We start from the raw sequence: 22,979 nt of genomic DNA, 5'->3' as shown, positions 1-22,979 counted from the left end.
ACATCATGAAATTTGCAGGCAAATGCATGGAACTGGAAAAAATTATCCTAAGGTAACCTGGACCCAAAAAGACAAATATGGTATGTAGTCACTTATATACAGATATTTGGTGTTAAATAAATTATAATCAAGCTACAATGCACAGATCCAGAAAGGTCAGGTAAAGAGGAGGACTCTAGCAGGGGTTCGTGGATCTCCCTAGGGAGGAGAAATAGAAAAGATTTTGTGGGTAGACTCTGGAAAGTTTGGGGAAGGAGTGGGAGGGGAATGAAATAAGAGAGTGTGGAGAGAGATAACTGAAATTGGGGATCATTAAGGGCAGTATAGTTCAGAAAGATACTTAATTGAATTAAAAGATGTTAAAATTATAAAATAAAACTAGGAAGAAACCCAGTGTCCATTTCTGACTTCCACATGCTCACACAGTGTACACATTTAAAAAATGCTCAAATTAAATTGTTGCATCAATAATTCAAAATTCAAAACTAAATTTTAAAATTTAATTTTTAAATTAAAAATTAAAGCATAGCCAATATACCCTAATTATGAAACTCTAAATAATCATTAGATGAATTTTAAGGAGAGAAAAGACTTCAAGCATCACTGAGCATCTACCTGAATTTGAAATCATCCAGATGCAGAAACATAGCACTTTTTCAAAATTCTAAAACAGTGTCTCTTTCATTTTCCCATGTTTCTCCTCAAATGTAATTTTACATTAGTGCCAAGAAGTCTTGTACAAGGACACCTAATGCCTTTGTCATGATATTGAGAAAAGCATGCAAAGTCTCACTCTGGCCAGTCATGCCTGTGTCTAGAGCTGTGTTGTTTCTGCCTCTAGCCACACTCAACCCTCAGAAATCATGGATAACTGAGAGTCTATTCTCTGTTAATGATTTCTGATGGTAAAGGGTTATCCTGTTTCATATTTTAAGTAGGTTTATTTGAAGTTTTAAATTTTAGCATTGAAACTCAAAATGTAACTCAGAAGAACAAACTGGAAAATACCTACTGAATCTTCTTCCCCAAATAAACATGGATTTCAATACCAGGAAACAACTTTGTTCTACAGTTATGTATATGACCATGTAAACTTTGTCTCATGATCTGAAATAGCAGTACAATGTATACAGTGTACAATTATTAACTCAAATTCAGAGAAAACCTGTCACGTTCAAAATAGATCACTCTTCAAAAAACAGTATTTTCTATAAAAGTTACTTTTTAAATTTTAATCTGAGAGGCTTACTTAATATATTGTAATACTAATTTGAGAATAAACAATTACTGATAAATATTAGAACAGCTAGGTTTCTCTCTTTGGATTCCAGAGCCCTGAATTTTGCTTGTAATTACTACAAAATAGTGGATTGATCTATGTAGGAGGTTATTTTCCTGGTCCAGCTAAAGAACCACATTTATTCTTAGCCATACTCCCTTAAAATTAGAATTAACCACGATTGATTGTTTTTCTTTAGGCAGGAGCAGACAGAAAAGTGAGACTAGAATCACTAATAGAACAAAATCCAAAGTGAAACTTAACAATGTAATAACTAGAAATTGTACTGTTATTTAAATTTTTCTCATTTTATTCCACTCTGTGTAACTTCAAAATTTTAATAGTTTTTAGTCACGTCTAACAGAACTTTTCAGACTTTGGCATCAAGGAAATACCATTAAAACAAGGTAGTATGGGAGACCTTGTGGGAGAAGAAATTGTGGGAGCCAGAAGGGTCTAGGACCCCAGAAGAACAGGGTCCACAGAATCAATTAAGCAGGGCTCAGAGGGGGCTCACAGAAACAGAAGCAGCTGTCGGGGAGCCTGCATGGCTCTGACCTAGGTCCTCTGCATTTGTGTTATGGTTGTGTAGCTTGGTGTTCTTCTGGGACTCCCGAGTGAGAGTGGGGGCATCTCTGGCTCTTTTGCCTGTCGGTGTTACCCTTTTCTTACTTGGTTACCTTGCCCAAGTAAGATGTGGGTTTGTCCCTAGTCTTAGAGTATCTTGCTATTCCCTGTTTTGCTGTTATCCCTGGGAAGCCTGCTCTCTTCTTAAAGGAAACAAGAGGAGTAGATGGGAGGAGAGGGGAGGTAGGATGACAGGCAACTGGAAGTAGAGGAGGGAGGGGAAACTGAGGTCAGGGTGTCCTGTGTGAGTAAAGATTAAAAACAAACAAACAAACCCTAAAATAGGTACTTAAAGCCTCCTTCCCTTTGTCTTTTTAAAAAACTGTTCCTTCCGTCACTGACATTATATGATATCTCGAAAATACTTTTAGTTTTGTGAAAATGGTAATGTGTTCCATGCCTCGGGGAAGCAAGGTTTAAATGTGTGAGTCTCATCAAGCTGCAGAGAACAGAACAATTTGAGAATTCATAATAAAGTTTTCATGTAGCCTTTTAAGTGGCATTTAATAATAGAAGTGAGATAGCTCTATTTTCACAGGAGATCTTGTTAAAATCCCTTTAACTATAAAACATGTTAATAGGAAAATCTATGCACGGTGATTGCATATCAAGGAACAATTTAAACATAATCCGGGCTTCAAAATGGCACCCAAAATCCACTTGACCTGAATCACCTGGCTTTTGTGAGTTTGTATTTCTAAATAGCTCAAGCTGTTTAGATTATGATCATCACTGAGCAAATCTGAGAGAAATTATCCTTACTGGTGAGAAGATGCATCCAAACTCTCGAGACACAGAGTTGAGGGGCCTCTAACAGCTCTTCTAGTTCCTTCCTTCCCCCATTCTGCTATTACTCTCAGTTACACTGAAAAACCTAATTGGTGTTGAGTGTGACTCTAAATTCACTCCTATGATATGAATGGTTCTGTTTTATTACATTTTAAGTTAGATATTATTTAAGGTACTTTCAATAGCAATGGTTTGAAGCATGTAACAAATGAAAGCAGTGGAGGAACATCTGCACACGGCCTGCTTGGAAGTTTTGTTTTACTTTATGCAAACTCAGAGCTGGTAGATTCCCTGTGAACTCAATCAGCAGCTAAAAGGCTTCGAGAGACTCCCATTTTCTGCTGGCATCAGTACTATATCTCTGATTTTTATTTTCTTGGTGTGAGTTTAAATGAGGATGACCCCCGCATGTTCATATGTTTGAATATTTGGCTCCTAGTTGGTGAAAGGTTTAGGAAGTGTTAGGGTGTATGGCCTGCAAAGGATCTGTGAAACCATGGAATGGACTTTAAGAGTCAAAAGTCCACACCAGAACTAGTCTTGTCCTCTTTCTGCCTTCATCTTGCTGATAAAATATAAGCTCTGAGCTAATGCTCCAGCTTCATGCCCTCCTGCCTGCTCCCATGCTCCCTGCCATGACAAACATGAACTAACCCCCTAAAACAAAGCAAGCCCCTGATTAACTATGTCCTTTTATAAATTGCCTTGGTCATGGTGTTTCTTTACATCAGTAAACTAGTGGCTAGAGACATGGATAAGATAACCTATGGTTGGTTCCCTAGAATAAAGTTAGAGTTAAACCTATAGACTGGCTTGCCTCAGGAAACTCAAAATGGAACTCAGGAGATAAGCTTCATTAACTCAGTTTGAGGCAAGTGTTCATTCTAGTGTCTGCCTTTCTGACTCTCCCTTCCTTCCTTCCTTCCTTCCTTCCTTCCTTCCTTCCTTCCTTCCTTCCTTCCTTCCTTCCTTCCTTCCTTCCTTCCTTCCTTCCTTCCTCCCTCCCTCCCTCCCTCCCTCCCTCCATCCCTCCCTTCATCCCTCCCTTTTTCTTCACGACTCTGTAACACATATTATGTCATCATATCCCTTTAATAAGTTTTACTTAAATGACTAGAGTAGAATTGTAAAATTCTGGTCATATATCTAAGATTTACAGAGCACTGATATTCAGAATTAGTAATGCATGAATAATAGAGTTACACAGAAGAATTCAATTATATATGTTTCAAATAGACCTGCTAAAATGTTGCCGCTCAATTACACTATCAATTACAGCATTAAGAGCCCTGAACTAACACTAAAGTATTACTTCTTTAAAGAAAAACAATTACTTTAATTTGAATTCATTACATTTTATACCCCAAGTATAATGCTTTTATTATTATATCTAACATAAAAAAGAATTACAATGGATTATTGTTATATTATAATAATCTGTATCTTATAGTGTTGATAACTGATGGACTGCAAAAATGAAATACACTGAAGTATTCTGGAGTATACACTTAAAAGAATTTCATCCTGGAGATTTTGTTTCTATTTCCATTGTTGTTTTATTGTGTCTAGCCTCTCTATCGCTGTGTGTGTTTGTTACACTTAAGTCATCAATAAAAATGAAAAATTAGTAGTCTGAAAGCACCTAATGCTAACTGCAGGTTATTTCATTTATCAGTAGAAGATAAGACAGCATTAGTACTGCTCAGTCACCTGTCCCATGAGCCAAGCATTAGCCTGGCATTTGGAGTGTCTGCCCATTAGCAAGGCAGGTTTTAGAAGAAGAGTCTTTGCATTCAAGCGAGTTGGAGACAAATCACTGAGCTATGGCCTACATGTCTCATGGAAGAAATCTGAGCAGAAACAGAGAGATAGAAATCAGGGAAGGATGGAGGGAGGGAGAGTTCTCACACAGAGTGGTTGGAGGGAGGAATAATATGGAAAATAAATGCAGGTAACATGTAAAGATTCAGGATTTGAAAGGTTTACATTCACATAAAAAAATCAACAACCACTTAATAATGAAGGAAGCATCCCCCTCTGGCTCAGAGGATATATGGCCTTGCTGACATTTGAATTGCTGGTTGTCTAAATACCCTCATTTGTAGAATTTCATTACTGAACTCATTGGATACCCATATAAACCCAAATTAGCAGAGCAAGTTCTCTCTCTCTCTCTCTCTCCCTCCATCTGTCCCCCCTCCTTCCCTTCCCCTCTCTCTTTCTCTTACCTTCTTTCTTTCTCTTTCTTTCTTTCTTTCTTTCTTTCTTTCTTTCTTTCTTTCTTTCTTTCTTTCTTAATTCCTTCCTTTTAAACTGCTGTAGTTTTCTTTCTGGTTCAGGGAATCAGACACTAAATATAGTGTGTCCACCCTATTGTACTGCTGTCTACCTCTCAGATGATGTTTTAGAACATGCCACAACATACAATGTTTTTCATAAGCAATATAGAGTAAAAAACTCACAGTTTAATGAAATTATATAAGTAATCATTACTAAATATTACAATGTCTAATTAAATCTGAACCTGAATCTGTATCCATTTGGCTCCAAATGGCATGTGTGGGTGAAGACACTATTGTTCAGTAGCTCCATTTAAAATTACTCTCCTTCCAAATTTATTATATCTGCAATTACATACTTATATGTAAAAACTGTTGCAAATTATTCTCTAGATCACTTCTTCCCTAGTTCTGGCTAATTCCTAGCTCAAGTCTTTATAGACTTGGAATATAGTTTTATTTTTCTGTAGCTTCAACCGTTTTGATGACGTACATGGATACACTTTAGCCTCATGGTGTCAACAAATGATGATATAAAATTGCTATTCCTGTATTTCTCTAAATGTTTTATGTTCCATCTCACCCAACCATAAACAATAAATAATATTGAGATCAATATGCCTTAAAGGATTAAATGAAAGACATGGGCCATATGTAAGATTCAGTATAGCTCAAATTCACACTCAGACATACCATACCAAGACTTTACTGCCCTATAGGCATCTTTTCACATTGGCTATTAGGAAATATACATGGCTGATAGTTCATAAATATAATGTCTCACATTTCAGTTTTTGGTGGCTTTCCAGTTATTTTATATCATTAGTGTTCAAATTACTGACAGAAAGAAATCGAGAAAGAGTTCTGAAGCACCTTGGCCCTCTGTCATATCCCCAGCACATGATAAAATCAAGTTTGTGGACACATAACTGGAACCATAGAGCAGAGTCAGGAAACTCACCTACATAGTAAATTATATCAGCCTAATCTACTTCTGAATGCAATGACCCTCAAAGAACATAATTAAAACAAAACAAAGAATAAAATAAAATTGATAGGTAAATAAGTTCAAGGAGGACTTAGAATGAACACTCAAAATACTTTACTTTCAAATGACAACAGGAACTGGTAAATAACTCATTGTTTAAAAGTGCTTGTCACCAATCCTGATGACCTGAGTTTGATTCCTGGTGGGAGAGAAGTGATTCCTACATGTTGTTCTCTGACTTCCACATACATGTTATATTAGTGCACATACATACAAACCAAACAAATGTCATAATAAGAGAAGAAATGAAACCATAAGGGTTTTATAAACTGTAATGAATATATTGCACCAGTCCTTTGAGACCCAGCTCAGCCATGCTCTGAGAACTGACAGGTTTCTCCTGAACAGGAGATCAAGCAAAACATTCTCCCACTTTCCACTGACTAAACTCTGCCAGCTCCCTTGTTCACACAAGAAGAGCATGTGTGCTAACTGCCACTGAAGCAGATAAGCAGTGTACAGCTTCATTCTGCAGTTGGCCCTCTACAAAAGATGACAGCACGAAGCTTGATTTTACTTCTTCTCTTAACCAATTAGAACAGTAATAAGACCATTAACCGTCAGCCATTATGAATTCTATTCAGGGAGCTAAGACTATGAGTTTCGGTCTCTAACTTAAGTCCAGTACACATTTATAAGCTGTTCCATGAAAAGCAGCAATGGTTTCATTTTCTTTCAGTGGTGTGGACCAGCACCAACTTTGGTTGCTTCCACTTCATACTCATCTAGCTCATAAATTAGAGAGTCAGCCAATCATCAAGCTTTCTAAACACACACACACACACACACACTGTGACACAGTCTGACACTCCTGAAGGAATATCAATACCTTTCAGGTGAGGGCTGTGCACCTGCATTCGTTGCAAGTGTAGATTTACTGGAACAAATTCTAATGTTTTCTCTCCTTTGCTGCTGCTGGATTTGAAAGAGGACCCTAGAAGAATAAAGATCAGGAATGATTAACAAATGAATAAGCAGACATATAAACCAATATGTAGTATGTGTGCCCTCAACAATACATATGGAAAAGACAAGAGATCTTACAAGAACTTCAGAAAGGAAAACATTAGTCCCTTCACATTCTTCACATAAAATTAATTTTAAAAACTCTTTCAGTCATTATCATATTACCTTAACAATACCATAAATCAGAGTATCGTAGTCCATTCTTACTTGCTATAGATGCCAAGATAAGAGAGTTAGAAGGTTAACCATTGACTCTTCTATCTCACCTCCACAGTTCTAGTCATTGCTTCCTTGGGACATTCACTACTGTAATGTAATCTGGGAAAGTAAAGTTGCTGCTTCATACCTGTTTCTTTGGAAAGTTCTGTCAGAATGTCTTGGTACATAGTCACCATTTGATCACAGTGAGAAAGGACATTTTTCCGTAGGTTATCCCAGTGTGGGGAAAGGTCACCAAGTTCTTTTAACTCCTGGTTTCTGTTAAGAATACAAAATGATAGACAATGTTTATTGTTGTCTTTAAAGTACACATAATAGAACTATTAATTAGCACTATCAAATGAATTACAGATTGTTTTGAAGTCCTTCACAGGCAATCTTGAGTTTACCAGCTTAAAATAAAATTAAATAAAGGACAAGAAGTTTAGACTATACAAACTTCAAAAAGTTAACTTCTTATTGAAATACCACAGATAGTAGGCTCGGGCAGTTTTCTTGACATTCATTTCTCTCAAGGACAATTTCAATACTCCGCATGCATATTTGTTATCTCGGCTTTATCCAAAGGAATACCTAATCCTGCCATTTAGATTTAAATTATTAACTTTTATCCAAATTCTAGCCTTTAGCCAAGTTAATTTAAAGAGTCAGTTTGCCTTTTGAAAGGAATGCTGATGAGCTCTGGATATACTGCTTAGCTGGATTCCTTTCTCATTTCTGTGACCTTTTGCTGGCCACATTTTCATGATGCTAATTTAACCAGCAATAATGAACTGTCTTTGCTATTTTGTCCATGAAACATACTAAATACCAAGCTAATAAATTCAGAAGATGTAGAAACTTTAACACATAGGAATATTAAGTGAAAGGGTAATTGATGGTGTGTACAAATGTGGCTTGTCTGTTGCCTTTGCCTTGTGTCAATGGGCCTGTGCTGAAGCCCACTCCACCTTTCATCTGAGGTCTTCACAATCTTTGCCCACATTAATCTCAGTCTCAGATTTCCAGAAGTTTAGCTTTCAAGACACAACATTTATCAGAGAAGCAATTCATCAGTAGAAAATGAGAGTAGAAAGCTTAGATAAAAAGGGAGGTGGAGAGAGGGTTATGAAGAGAAGGTTTAAAACATGGAGGAATCTTGTTCTCTGACCTCAAATTGTAGGAAATTCAAATTGAGTACAAAAACAAATGACAAAGCAAGCATATGACTCCAGAAAGCTCCGGAAATCCAAGCCTAGAAGAGCCAAGACAAGGAGACTGGGTCTGAGAGAGAGAGCTTCATGGTACATCAACCTAATAGATCTAATAGCTAAGGTTCCAGGCTTTGCTATTAACATGCAGTTCTATGTGAATATTAGTGCTAAATATTTCCATATAATATTAACAGATGTGTTTATGATTTATGAAGCCTATAAATTCTCATCAGAAATGCTAATGAAAGGTTTGGTTGATGAAGGGAAGGCATAAGATGACAGTATAGCTGAACTTAATGTGGGAGTGTTCGAGTGGATACACATGCCAGTGACTAAGAGATGTTTTCAGAAACATGGTCAGAAACATGCAGCATTCTATGGGGATTGGCTTAACCTACAACATTCTATAGAGGATGAAATAAAACTTATTACATTTCTTCAATATGTCACACTCTGCAGAGAGAAGTACATAGACAGCTCTGTTGGTTCTAACATAACACTGAGAGGTACGCACCCAGAAACATTAACACTGAGAAAAGTTCAAGTATAGGATGAAACCAGAACACTGATATACCAAATGAGCACTGAGTAGCTGTAAGGTTAAAAATAAATAATTAACACAAAGTAACTATTACAACACACTAAGGTAGATATAAAAATAAAAATAACAGAGTTTAAGGGGCAACAGAAACGAGTAAATCTCACAATCCAGAGGACAATGGCTATTTGAATTTTATTTTTAGTAATTTTCTGATATTATAATTTATTACTAAGTGAGCAAAACTTCCAAGTTCCAATGCCTTATTCTACATCCTATTGGTTAAGAGTCAACTTATAAAACATGAATTTTCTACATTTATCTACCTGTATAATAGGTTTCCTGAGAAGTTGCCACTGGAGTGGCAAATTTTCTAGGTGAAAACACAATTCTGTTTCTTGCCTATAAGGAGATATGGGTGCCTGCACTGCTGATGATCCTACCATGGTTGACATCATTTAGAGTATACTATAGCCTGACCTGTCTCACAAGGAGAGCTGATATACTTAGGGATATGGAAAGAGAAATCTCATAATTGACAGTATTGGACTCACTGTTGAATTAAAGGCCAAGCCCAAGCATAAATATGTACATGAACTCAGTAAATACATAAAAGCAAATAAACTAGGACCAGGACTAGTAACTATCTGTGCAACACCCACAAATGCACACATATCACTTTCATAGATGCTGTTAGCATAAAATAGTAATGTCTTTCATATATTGCCAGAAGTTCAAGAACAATTGTTAACCTTGGAAGAGGATATTTCAAATGAAGAATTTCTTTGATCAGATTGGCAATGGCCATGTCAATGAAAGATTGTTTTGATTGATTATTGATATGGGAGAGCTAGCCAAATGTGAGTGGCACTATCTCTAAGTAAGTGGACCCAGGCTATTTAAGAAAGCAAGCTGAGTATGATCTAGGGAGTGACCCATACCAAACAACATTCCTCCATGTTTTTCCACTACAGTGCCCACCTAAGTTCCTGCCATGACCCCCCACCCCCAATGCTGAATTGTTTGCTGGAAGTGTAAGCCAAATAAAGCATTTACTGCCCAAATTGATTTTAATAGTGTTTTTATCACAGCAACAGAAATCATACTAGAACACAGTCTAATGAATACACTTGTAATATATAAAGAAGATGCAGTCTTATTGTTATGCGTATCATAAAGACAATTCAAAGCACAATTATTTGTACATATGTATAAAAAGATTATGTTTTGATTCTGAATGAATGCATGTAATGTTACAATCTTCCTTTTCTGCAACAAAGAGATGTACAAAGAGATGGCTTAACTACCCACCTCTGCTAATTCTCCTGTAGTATTAGAACAGCTTTCACTGTCAAAACATGAGAGAAGACTCTTCAAGATACATGTTATCAGAGTAAATACATCATATCACCAGAGAAAGCCAACTTTTAGCACACAGACTTTCACAGCGGGAAGCAAGCTCAGAAAATAATCTAAAATCTTGCTTGACCAATGAGAGGCTTATGTGGAAGTTATGGATCATCTTTGGCACTACAATCTGTAAAACTATAGGCTCCAGCCCCACATCCACACTTGCCTCACAGCATACACTTATCTACTGTACACAGAACACAAACAATAAACAGTAGATGTCAAACAAAATGCACTTAGTGAACAAATATGGAAGGAGTGGGATATATAATCTGGATTATTCACCTTCAGAACTGCATTTGAGAATGTCCATGTGCTATAATGAACATGAACATGCCACATAGAATGGAGAGAGTCACATAGAATGGAGTGACACAAAGAACTGTCGATGACATAGGAAAGCTAGGAATGAAGACATGGCACTCTGAGGGAAGAGCACACCAATTGGTTATCCAGTACTCAACGGCCAGTCCTGAAAGTGTATATTCAGGTAACAACATAAAGACTGAAAAGGTTATATTTAGGAATATGTACACAATAGCATTTGCATATGTATATATATACATGTGTATGTATATGTACATGTACATGATATGTGTATGTACATGTATATGTGTATGTGTATATGCATGTACATGTATATGTGTATAATAGAAATAATGAGAAAAGATAAATTGAATTTGAAGGGGAGTTGAGAGCAATATGTGGGAGGGTGTGGAAGGATGAAATAGAGAAATGTTTTAATTAAATTATAATATAAAAAATTTAAAAAGAATAAACCTGAACATAAAATAAGTTACACCCTGGGAATTTTTTCTTCTAATATTTAAGGAGTACAAACTAAATGAAACTGTGTAAAATATATTCAAATAAGAAATGCAAAATGGATCAGAGACTGAAGAGATGGCCAAGCAATAACCAGACCAACTAGACACCCATCCCATGGGCAAGCACCAATCCCTGACAGTATCAATGATACCATGTTTTGCTTGCAGATAGGAAACTAGCATGGCTGTCCTCTGAGATGATACACTCAGCAGCTGACTCAGACAGGAACAGAGACCCACACCAAACATTGGATGGTGCATGGGAATTCTTAGAGAAGAGTAGGGGGGAGGATTGTGAGCCCCAAGGGGATAGGAACTTCACAGGAAGATAAACAAAGTCAGCTAACCTGGACCCTTGGGGGCTCTCAGAGACTGCACCACCAAGCAAAAAGCATACATGGGATGGGACTCACACACACACTCCCACCCTGTATATATGTAGCAGATTCACAGCTTGTAGCAGATTACAGTTTGTTCTTCATGTGGGTTTCAAACAACTAGAGCAGGGACTATCCTTAAAGCTGTTGTGTGTCTGGGGAATCTGTTTCCCTAACTCAGCTGTCTTGTTTGGCCTCAGTGGGAGAAGTGTGTAGAACTACAGAGACTTGATGTACCAGTGTGGGAGGGATATGGGTGGGTGGGTCTCTTATTCTCTTAGTGGAGAAGGGGAGGGGGAAGAGACTATGGGAGGGGGTAACTGGGAGGGGATACAGTAATGTGGATGTAAAATGCATTTTAAAAACAGAATCCAGGTGTGTGTGTGTGTGTGTGTGTGTGTGTGTGTGTATATATATATATATATATATATATATATATGTGTGTGTGTGTGTGTGTGTGTGTGTGTGTGTGTGTGTATGCGTGCACAAGACCTGCACCAAATGGAGCCAAGCCAAGCAACATTCCAGTAGGGATGGGTATAGCTCCTGAGCCTCACTTGCTCTGAGAAGCTGTTGACAACTAGTTTGTTTTTTTTTCTCTAGTGGTCTGGGCCCTTTAGATTGCCTATGTTCCACCTATGAACATATGGGTAACATTAATTGGAAGCAGTAGATGATACAACCTAAAAGAAATGAAAAATAAAACGTAGAAGATGTGAAATTGAGAGGAGTTTATGAGGGTCCAAAAGGAGTTGGGTGTGGGCATGCTGGATAAGATCTAAATATATTGTATTTGCATATACAATTACCAAAAAAATTAATACAAATAAAATACTGAAAATCTGTCTTTCAGTCATGAGTCCGCATCTCCAATAACACACTAATTCTCAGAGAATCCACTACCCTGCCAAGAACAAGCTCTTGGCCTTGCTGTAATCACACTAACATTGTGCATCTTACACAGGCTTCCGGCCTGCCACTAATCTACCTAGTCTCCTAGCAAACAACAACAACAACAACAACAACAAAAAAAGAAAGTAGAGGAGGCTAAGAAGAATAGGCTGGATATTAAAATATTAGTAAGTGCAGGTCCTTCATGCAGGGAACAGTTCTCATCACTCCTGGCCATCTGTCCCATTTCTCCTTGCCACCAGCAAATCTGAACAAAATAATACAACATAAAAAGACAGGTGATTTCTCTGCCTCGCTTCAGAGACAGCCCAGGCTCTATAGTTCTGGGCAGGCCATGTGCGAGGTATAGCATTCTTCATACTCAATGAATTATCAAAACAGATCCTCTGCAAGACTCTGTGAAGAACCTACTAAACTACTATCTGTGTGTCTTGTTTTCTCTTGCCTTAATCTAAATATTTCAAAGACACAATGAGTTCCGTGTCAGTCCAAATCCTCATTCCTTGAAGTCAACAGCATCTTCTGAACCTTCCACAACATGGGCTAACTTCTCATCCCTACCCCATGTGCAAAGCATATACTACTGAATAATACAACAAGAAAAGAGATTTAGAAATAAAACTATGAAGAATGATAGTAAATAATTGAATATAGAACGAACTTGCAGAATCTGCATCATAAACAACCAAACCTGCATTCTACATTTTATCACAGTGCATAAAACTTGTATGTGTGCTCAGTTGGTAAATTCCTTGGGGCTTTAGTTAATAGAGGAATGGAGAAGGACATTATCCCAAGAAGGCCAAATATATGGGTAAGTACCAGCCCTTCCCTTCACCTACCCACCTCCTCCCCCAAAGCTGTTTCATTTATATTTGATTTCAATGTATACTTGTGTTGCAGGAGACAAGATGTGTCTCTGTTGCAGCAATAAATGGATCAAGATTCAGGATGATTAAGCAGAAAATTTAAAACTGGAGGGAGGGAATAGCTTGTAGTGAAGGGGGAATTCCAAGATGGTTCACAAGTATCATGATCCTGAGTGACTGCCATTTAGGAATTGTCAGGAACCATGACATTATAAGCCATCTCCTTATAATAAATAATAGAAATACACATAAACACGACTATGTACATATATGTATGGACATTTATATAAATAAAATGAGAATATATATGTGTATATGCGCGTGCATATGTGAATAAATATTGTATCTTTTCTCTGAGGAAAACTGATACCTAAACTGTACTTCCTTCACATAACTACAGTTCTCGCTGCATAATACATAAGAGGTCAAGGGTGAGAGGAGCAGATCTGTGATGGAATTGGGGGAATCAGGAGAGAAACATCCAGAATATAAGATGTTCAGCTCTTCCATGGGTTTTATCCCTTATGATTATTTTCACAAATACTCTCCTGAGTCTCTAAAATAAAAATGGATATAGGGATTTCCAACTTGTCTATGAGCTATTTTTTTTAATTTACTAATTTTTTATTAGATATTTTTTATATACATTTCAAATGCTATCCCGAAAGTTCCCTATACATTCCTTCTGCCCTTCTCCCCTACCCACTCACTCCCACTTCTTGGCCCTGGCATTCCCCTGTATTGGGACATATAAAGTTTCCAATACCAAGGGGCCTCTCTTCCCAGTGATGGCCGACGAGGCCATCTTCTGCTACATATACAGCTAGAGATATGAGCTCTGGGGGTACTGGTTAGTTCATATTGTTGTTCCACCTATAGGGTTGCAGACCCCTTCAGCTCCTTGGGTACTTTCTCTAGCTTCTCCATTGGGGGCCCTGTGTTCTATCGTATAGATGACTGTGAGCATCCACTTCTGTATTTGCCAGGCACTGGCATAGCCTCATACGAGGCAGCTATAACAGGGTCCCTTCAGCAAAATCTTTCTGGCATATGCAATAGTGTGTGGGTTTAGTGGCTGATTATGGGATGGATCCCTGGGTGGGGTAGTCTCTGGATAGTCCATCCTTTCGTCTTATCTCCAAACTTTGTCTCTGTAACTCCTTTCATGGGTATTTTGTTTTCTATTCTAAGGAGGAATGAAGTATCCAGCCATTGGTCTTTCCTCTTCTTGATTTTCTTGTGTTTTGCAAATTGTTTCTTAGGTGTTCTATGTTTCTGGGCTAATATCCATGTATCAGTGAGTGCATATCTAATGACTTCTTTTGTGATTGGGTTACCTCAAATAAATCAATGGTCTATGAGCTAATTTTATAGGTACAGGAAATTTCTTTAATTCCCAAGCCAAGGTACCATATGTGAACACATCCACAATGATAAATTTTTAAATGCATTTACATATTTTAAAAAATATCCCTGAATTAAAAGCCTTAAGGGGGTAAAACTTCACATGAGGACCAACTATTCCTGACAGCTGGGATCTCACAGACACTGAGCCATCAACCAAAGAGCATACACAGGTTGGACTGAGGCCCTCTGAACATATGTAGCAGATGTGCAACTCAGTCTCCATGGATGCCTTGTCTGACCTCCATGGGAGAGGGTATCCTGCATCCTGCAGAAACCCAATGAGCCAGAGTGGGGGGTTATGAGAGGGGGCACACTCTCAGAGGTGAAAGGGAGGGGGAAGGGACTCTGTGTGGGGAGGCTGAAAAGGGGTCAGCATTTGGGATGTTAATTAATTAATTTTTCTAAAATCCCTAAAATAATGAAAAGCAAGTGTCAGAGACCATCCTGTGAGAAAGTGATCCCTTCTCAAATCTCTTTAACAAATCAAATGGCCTTGTGCTAAGAGCTGGTTGCCACCCCCCTTCCTCCTTATTCCCTTCCTAACACCTAAGGCTGTAAAGTTGAATAATGGTCCCCTCTTCCTTATCTCTTCCTGAGTTCCCATGACATCCAAGGACATGAGTTGCGCCTGAGCCCAGCCTGACACCCAAGGCTGTCAAGGAGGATCTATGTTCCAGAGATGAGATGCAGAGTGCCCGCAAGTTTGGCGCCTGACCTCAGCCCCCATGTCAGCAGATGCCCACTTCTTTGTTCTTTGTATAATTCTCCCTCGACCCCTCCCATATTCTCTGNGATGTATGCTTTAAAAAGAAGGCACCTCAGCTTAATAAACGAGACCTTGATAGGTAAATTCTACTTGGTCTCCGCCTCTCTTTCTTTTCCTCCCATTTCCTTCCAGGTTCGCGGTCCCCCTTGCACCCACGAATAACTGAATCCCGCGGGACGGGATAAGCAAGTATTGTACAAAGTATCTGAGACTAAAAGTTAATTCAGTTACAAGAAAGACCAAATAGCATGGTGGAAATTTATGTTCCAAAGACGGTGACTGTGTAAAGGAACAGTAAAGAAGTGTTTGAAATTATTACTATTGAAGTAAATAGAAATATTTTTTACCACAATGAGCTCTAGCCATAAAACTATTCTGTGGAATAAAAATAGCTACACAATTTAAATGGAGCACTTCGGTAGTTAGAATATCATAAAATCAAACATGGGTACAAAGTTTAACAGCTATGCTGTTTTCATTCATTAAGCAAAATTAGACCTTAAATCAAACCCAAAAGAAGTCACAAAAATTATCTGTGAGGGAAAAAAATTAAACACTAAATGGCCAGTGAAGAGAAGCGCACATAAATGATTGGTGGGCAGCTTCAATTTCGTAAAGTGGTTGGGTCACAGCATAAAACCTGGCAAAGTTCAACTAGCTGCCAGGTTTCACAATATGTTCAGCTCACAATTGAAACTGTATTTTAACTGATACAGGGGTGACAATTGCATATATAAATTGCAGGTTTCTTTTTTTAAAACATACATTTTATAAATGACTGTGTAATTAGTGCTGTAATTGATGAGCCACTATGTCACAGAAACTGTGGAATCTACTGAGTGGTCACTCACTCTGCTTTTCATGTGACATTGAAATAAGTGGTTTCTCTGTATGCAATAAGGTTTCAATTTATATGCAAAGACTGGGAACTAGAACACAGTTATTTCAGGATTTAGTTGTAATCACAGAATCTGTTTGTATGTGATAAACAGCGGGATTCTATAATTTAATTTTAGGTGACTGCATTAGGAAAATCGAGGAGCAATCAGCATGCCTTGTTCCAGGCTAAGAGTCTATTTGTTACTCTTGATAAAGGTGAATTGGTGTTTGCATCTAAGCAATGCTTTGCTCTTGTTGCTGTAGGACACTACAAAACATGAACAGCAATTACTTCTTAATATCGTAAGCTCTGCATTGCAGTTCTGCTAATGACTGTTTCTCTCAACCCCTCAGTCCTCTTCCAATTTGTTCTTAGTTGTCAATGGAAAGCACAAATTGAATACAGAAACTGATAGTGCAGTGTGAGATCCTTTCCCAGTTTCTTGAACACACAATCATGCCTGGATATTGTCTATTCAAATTTCATAGCTGCCCTGGGACTGCAGGTGCTACCCAGGGAAGCTTGGAAGGTCTGTACAATCCTGGAGGATGTAACTGATAGCTGCATTGTATTTGGCTGGCAATCGAGAATCCTGAGACCTCCCGGCTAGTCTCTCTTTGCTGTCTGTTTGGTATTCAGAGCTAACCTATTATAAAATATATCTAATCATTTGATTCTTACCACAAGACCCAGAATGCATTGTTCCATGTTTAAACTAAACAAATTGAGGATTTAATGGTATTAGGCACATTTTAATGCCCCATATCCACATAGCTAACATACTATGTAACACATAAGCAATATAGAACATTTTCTATCCTTGAAAGGCCTCTTGGGCAATACTGCTCTAGACAAGGGCAAAAAACATGACAGAGTGTTGAAGTGACATCCTTGGTGCCCATGGAGGATACAGGCAGAACTGGGATGTACAAACAGGGCTTGAGTGTAAATTATATCCGTTTTCTCTTACTTCCTAGTGAGAACTATGTTTCTCCCAAGAAAGTATTACAGAAAGGAAGGAAAGGGCTAAGATCTTCTTTGTGGAGGACTCATTTGAATACTGTCAAGCTCCAAAAGAAACTGCATCAACTACTCTCTGGGGTGCATGTGATAGATAGTCTTGGCTGTTTCAATTGCTGGAAAGTCAAACAATATGGAAAAAATAGGTTTTTGCTATGGATTTAACAAACATTTGTGTGGGGCATTTTCTCTGCCTGACACTGCCCTGAGCAGCTGAGGTATTCACTCTTTCATTGGCTGTGACCTGGGGACAAAAATACAATTCTTGTCACTGTCTATCCTTTACAAATGAGGAACTGGAGACTGGGAGAAGTCAAGGAATCCATCCATGGTCACCTGCCTGGTGAGAAGCTGAGCTGGCATTGCTCACAGACATTTTGGCTTTGGAACCAATAATGGATAGTTAGAATGGAATGATAAGACATCATACTCTGGATGATTTCCCAAGAAGAATGTAGTTGTAGAGAATTCTGAAGTTTGCAAATCCAAGAGGAAGATATCAGCAGTTTGAGTTTCTTGATACCTGTCCTGTGCCTTACAGAAAATTATTTCTGTTGAAGCATATCATTGCATTTCCTCTCTGTATACATATCCTTGCTTTCTCTTTTTCAACTCCATATTTTTCCTATTTCCATGAACATTGAACAAATTAGATGAGTACTATTAATAAAATAAGAGCCTCTTCATCCCTTAGCTACTTCTAAGTGTCCTTTTTCCTACAATGGGTGTGGCATGAGTCAAGACAAACAGAGCCTGTGGTTGTAACTAATGTTCTGCTCTGCATTGACTTGGATCTGAGATTTAGCCCCCAACCCCATATGTTAATAGTGTGGTCATTAGCTGTGGATACATTAGGAGATAGTTGTGATATTTAGGAAATGAGGCTTGGCGGGAGAAATTTAGATCATAAGGATCAAGTTTTCTAAAGAATGCTGTGACTCTGGATCTTCCCTTTACCCTTCCTTTATGGCCATCATAATGGAAAGAGGTATCCTCTGTCATGTGTTCCTCCTATGATGTATTGTTTTGCCATAGGCCCAAACCAACAGTACTCAGTTTTTGTGGACTGAAACAGTGGATTTTGAGCCAAACTAAATATTTTCTAGACTATGTTTTTGAAACCAAGTCCTGTATCTTAGTCTGGCTTTGAACTACATAAACAAGGATGAATGTAAACTTCTAATTTTCTAGCTTCCACTGAGTGATGGAATTATAGGTGTAAGCTATCACCTTTGCATTATGTGGCATTCCTGTCTAAATTCAACACTCTGGGCTAGCATCCCATTGACTGAGCCACATCCTCAGCCCAGCAGATCTTTATCTGTGGTGTGTGTGTGTGTCTGTGTGTCTGTGTGTCTGTGTGTGTGTGTGTGTGTCTGTGTGTGATACAAAGGGTACTAACACACATGGAGACTATGAGAAATACAACACAAACTTTCTCTATTTGTTCTATTTTTATCTCCATCTTTCCATCTTTCCCTCCCTCCCTTCCTTTCTTCTTCTATCTTGAGTCTACCAATCTCAGTAAAAAAGTAAGTGGAGGAGCACAAGAGTAGAAAACATGTTGTCAGCCTTCATTCCAGCCGGCAGGGGGAAAAAAGAACACTATGCTATTTTGCATCTTATTTTCAAAGGGTAGAGCATGCCAATTAGTTTTTCAATAGCAAATGGTCAGCCCTGAACCCATATATACAAGTAACATTATACAGACAGAGTAGATTATGTTTAGGATTTGCTATCAACCAAAATTAAAGAAAAAGAAGGCCATGAATATGAAAGAAGTCAGAGATGGCTACCTGGGAGAGTTTTGAAGGAGAAAGGGAAGGGGAAGAATATTGTAGTTATATTATAATTTCAAAAATGAAAAGAACAATTATAGATTCAACTACTAATTATCTGGGATCAGTTCTTTCAAATAAAAGTGTATAATATCTATTCTGTCTGATTTGACAGCTATTAGCCTCAAGTAGCTATGAGGAAACTGAAATATAACTGACATTATTAACATGAAATTTTAATTTTGTTTAATTGTAATAAATTTTAACAAGGTTAAATAGCCACACATTGCAAGTATTAGATAAGACAATTTTAATGTTGGAGTAGGGAAACAGTTAGGAATCAGTAAAGGAGGCAGATACCCAAGAGACCCTAAAAATAGCCAAGTGCATTTCAGCACTCACTCTTAAATGGTGTGTTGTTGTGTATTTATAAAGAAATCAAAAGATAGTTTGGGTGGGGCTGCTGTACTGGCCTCTAAAAACAATTAAAATTTTTATCAGGAAACAGATAGTATTATTTTGATATACTAGAAACAGAACTGAAGTCTATAAGTATCAACAGAAAACAGTGTCATTTATATTGTAGAATACCTTATACCCTAACGCATCTGAAGCCTCGTTGCTATTCAAAAATCAGTATTGTAGCTCCAAACTCCCAACACCATGAACAGAAAGTGGGTTCAGTCCATGTTTTATCACTGGTAGTTTATGACATAGTATATTTATGGTGTCAATGATGTGTGCCAGCTCTACATGGAGACACACACTCACACACACACACACACACACACACACATACACACACACACACACACACACACATACACACACACACACACTATGTGCTCATTTTTGTGCCTCAAAGACTATCAACATACTTCTGTGATAAGAACAATTACTGATAAGTGATGTATACATCTTGTGGCTGTTGTCTCCACTATTCATAAAGCAAAGAAGAATCTCAATATATTAAAGCCATATGTGTTTCTGTACCAGCTATAGTTCACTTGCTGATCATGGTATACCTGTGCAAATGTAGCAGTCAGAGGTCAACTAGCAGAAGTTGAATGCATCCTTCTAATGAAACCCAGGGATCAAACTCCAGTTCTTGGGTATAGCAGCAAGTGCCTTTATCTGATGAGCATCCTTCCAGGTTAATATATATATAAAATATATATAAAATTTTATGTTCACAACACACTCTCTTATACTCCATAATTTTAAACAAAGAATCCTGGCATGATAGAAATGTGGCTGTAGTTCAGTGGTTGAGTGCTTGCCTAGTGTGAGGTAGATCTAGGCTTGAGCTGCAGTACCTCACAAACCAAAGCAAAGTAAAACAAAACAAAACAAAAATGATAAAACAATCATAATAGTACATAATTGTAGCACAACAGATTAAAGTATATTTCTAGGTAAATTTTACCCTATTCTTGCCTGTGATGGTAGAATATCAAAACAGTAAAATAAAACCCATATTTCACTGCCAGCTTGATAACACAGGGTACTCTCTCTCTCTCATACAAGAGATGCAAGAGAGAATAGCAGCAGCAGCAAAAGATACAATAAAAGGTAGTGACACAACAGTCCAGGGAAATACAAAAAGCAAAAGAGCTCCTATCTCAAAATATTCAAGAAATCGAGGACACAATGAAAAGACCAAACCTGAGAATAATAGGTATAGAAGAGAATGAAGATTCCCAACTCAAAGGGCCAGCAAACACTCTGTACAAAATTATAGAAGAAAACTTTCCTAACCTAAAGAAAGAAATGCCTATAAACATGCAAGAAGCCTACAGAATAGCAAACAGATGGGACCAGAAAAGAAACTCACATAATAACTAAGGCACCAAATGCACAGAACAAAGAAAGAATATTGAAAGCAGTAAGGGGGAACAGGTCAAGTAACATATAAAGGCAGACCTATCAGAATTACACCAGACTTCTCACCAGAGACAATAAATGCCTAGGCAGATGTCATATAAACCCTAAGACATCAAAAATGCCAGCAAAACACACAATTACCATAGATGAAGAAACACAGTATTCCACAACAAAACCAAATTTAAACAATATCTTTCCACTAATCTAACCCTACAGAGGATAATAGAAGGAAAAGTCCAACACAAGGAAGGAAACTACACCCATGAAAAATGAAGAAATTAATCATTTCACAACAAACCCAATAGAAGAGAAACACACAAACATAATTCCAACTCTAACAACAAAAAATATCAGGAAGCAACGATCATTGGTCCCTTATATCTCTGAACATCAATGGACTCAATTCTGCAATAAAAAGACATAGGCTAACAGACTGGAAATGTAAATAAGATCCAGCATTTTACTGCATACAGGAAACAAACCTCAGAGTCAAAGACAGACATTCCCTTAAATAAAAAGGATAGGAAAAAAATTTCAAACAAGCTGGAGTAGCCATTTCTAATATCCAACAACATAGATATTTAACCAAAAGTTATCAAAAATATGGGAACAGATACTATATACTTATCAAAGGAAAAATCCACCAGGATGAACACTCACTCTATGCTCCAAATGCAAGGTCACCCTCATTAGTAAAAGAAACATTACTAAAGCTCAAAAAGCATATTGAACTTCACACAATAATAGTAGGAGATTTCAACATTCCATTCTCACCAATGGACAGATCATGGAAACAGAAATTAAACAGAGACACAGTGAGACTAAAAGAAGTTTTGAGCCAAATGGATTTAACAAATATGGACAGAACATTTTACCTTAAAATAAAAGAATATGACTTCTTCTCAGCACTTGGACACAAAAGGAACCTCAACAGATACAAGAACATTGAATTAATCCCATGCATTCTATCAGATCACCATGGTCTAAGGCTGGTCTTCAGTAGCAACAAAAACAAGAGAAAGCCCACATATACGTGGAAGCTGAACAGCACTCTACTCACTGATAACTTGGTCAAGGAAGAAATAAAGAAAGAAATTAAAGACTTTTTAGAGTTTAATGAAAATTAAGCCACAACATATCCAAACTTAAGGGATACAATGAAAGCAGTCCTAAGAAGAAAACTCATAGCTCTGAGTTCTCCAAAAGAATCTGGTGACAGCATACCTGAGCAGCTTGACAGCGCACCTTAAAGCTCTAGAACAAAAGGAAGCAAATTCACCCAAGAGGAGTAGATGGCAAGAAATAATCAAACTCAAGGCTGAAATCAACCAAATAAAAACAAAAAGAACTAGATAAAGAATCAACCAAACCAGGTTCTCTCAGAAAATAAACAAGATCGACAAACCCATAGCCAGACTAACCAGAGAGCACAAAGACAATATCCAAATTAACAAAATCAGGAATTAAAAGTGAGATATAACAACAAAAAATGAGGAAATTAAAAATTTAATCAGATTCTACTACAAAAATCTATAGTCAACAAAACTGGAAAACCTGGATGAAATGGCTGATTTTTAGACAGACACCAGATACCAAAGTTAATTCAGGATCATATTAATCATCTAAACAGTCCCATAACCCCCAAGGAAATAGAAGCAGTCATTAAAAGTCTCCCAACCCAAAAAGCCCAGGGCCAGATGGTTTGAGTACAGAATTCTATCAAACCTTCAAAGATCTAATACCAGTACTCCTCAAACTGTTCCATAAAATAGAAACAAAAGGAATACTACCCAATTCTTTCTATGAAGCCACAGTTACACTGGTACCTAAACCACAAAAGACCCAACAAAGAAAGAGAGCTCAGATCAAGTTCCCTTATAAATATCTATGCAAAAATACTCAATAAAATTC

General features: G+C 37.6%; 1 protein-coding gene across 3 annotated transcripts in view; it reads right to left on the bottom strand.

Moving 5' to 3' along the window:
* The window catches only part of Inpp4b (inositol polyphosphate-4-phosphatase type II B), a 748,293-nt gene that overhangs the window by 154,303 nt on the left and 571,011 nt on the right, over positions 1–22,979 (bottom strand). For all 3 annotated transcript variants that reach the window (XM_029480343.1, XM_029480345.1, XM_029480344.1), the window contains exons 13-14: positions 7,335–7,465; positions 6,852–6,956 (exon numbers count right to left, since the gene is read on the bottom strand). In XM_029480343.1, coding sequence (XP_029336203.1) covers positions 6,852–6,956; positions 7,335–7,465 — 236 coding nt within the window. The remainder of the gene's footprint in view (positions 1–6,851; positions 6,957–7,334; positions 7,466–22,979) is intronic.

The sequence above is a fragment of the Mus caroli genome, chromosome 8 (assembly GCF_900094665.2).
Source record: "Mus caroli chromosome 8, CAROLI_EIJ_v1.1, whole genome shotgun sequence".
In the NCBI taxonomy this organism is placed as follows: domain Eukaryota; kingdom Metazoa; phylum Chordata; class Mammalia; order Rodentia; family Muridae; genus Mus; species Mus caroli.
The sequence above is the reverse complement of the archived record's forward strand: the minus strand, read 5'-3'. Positions and strand labels throughout refer to the sequence as shown.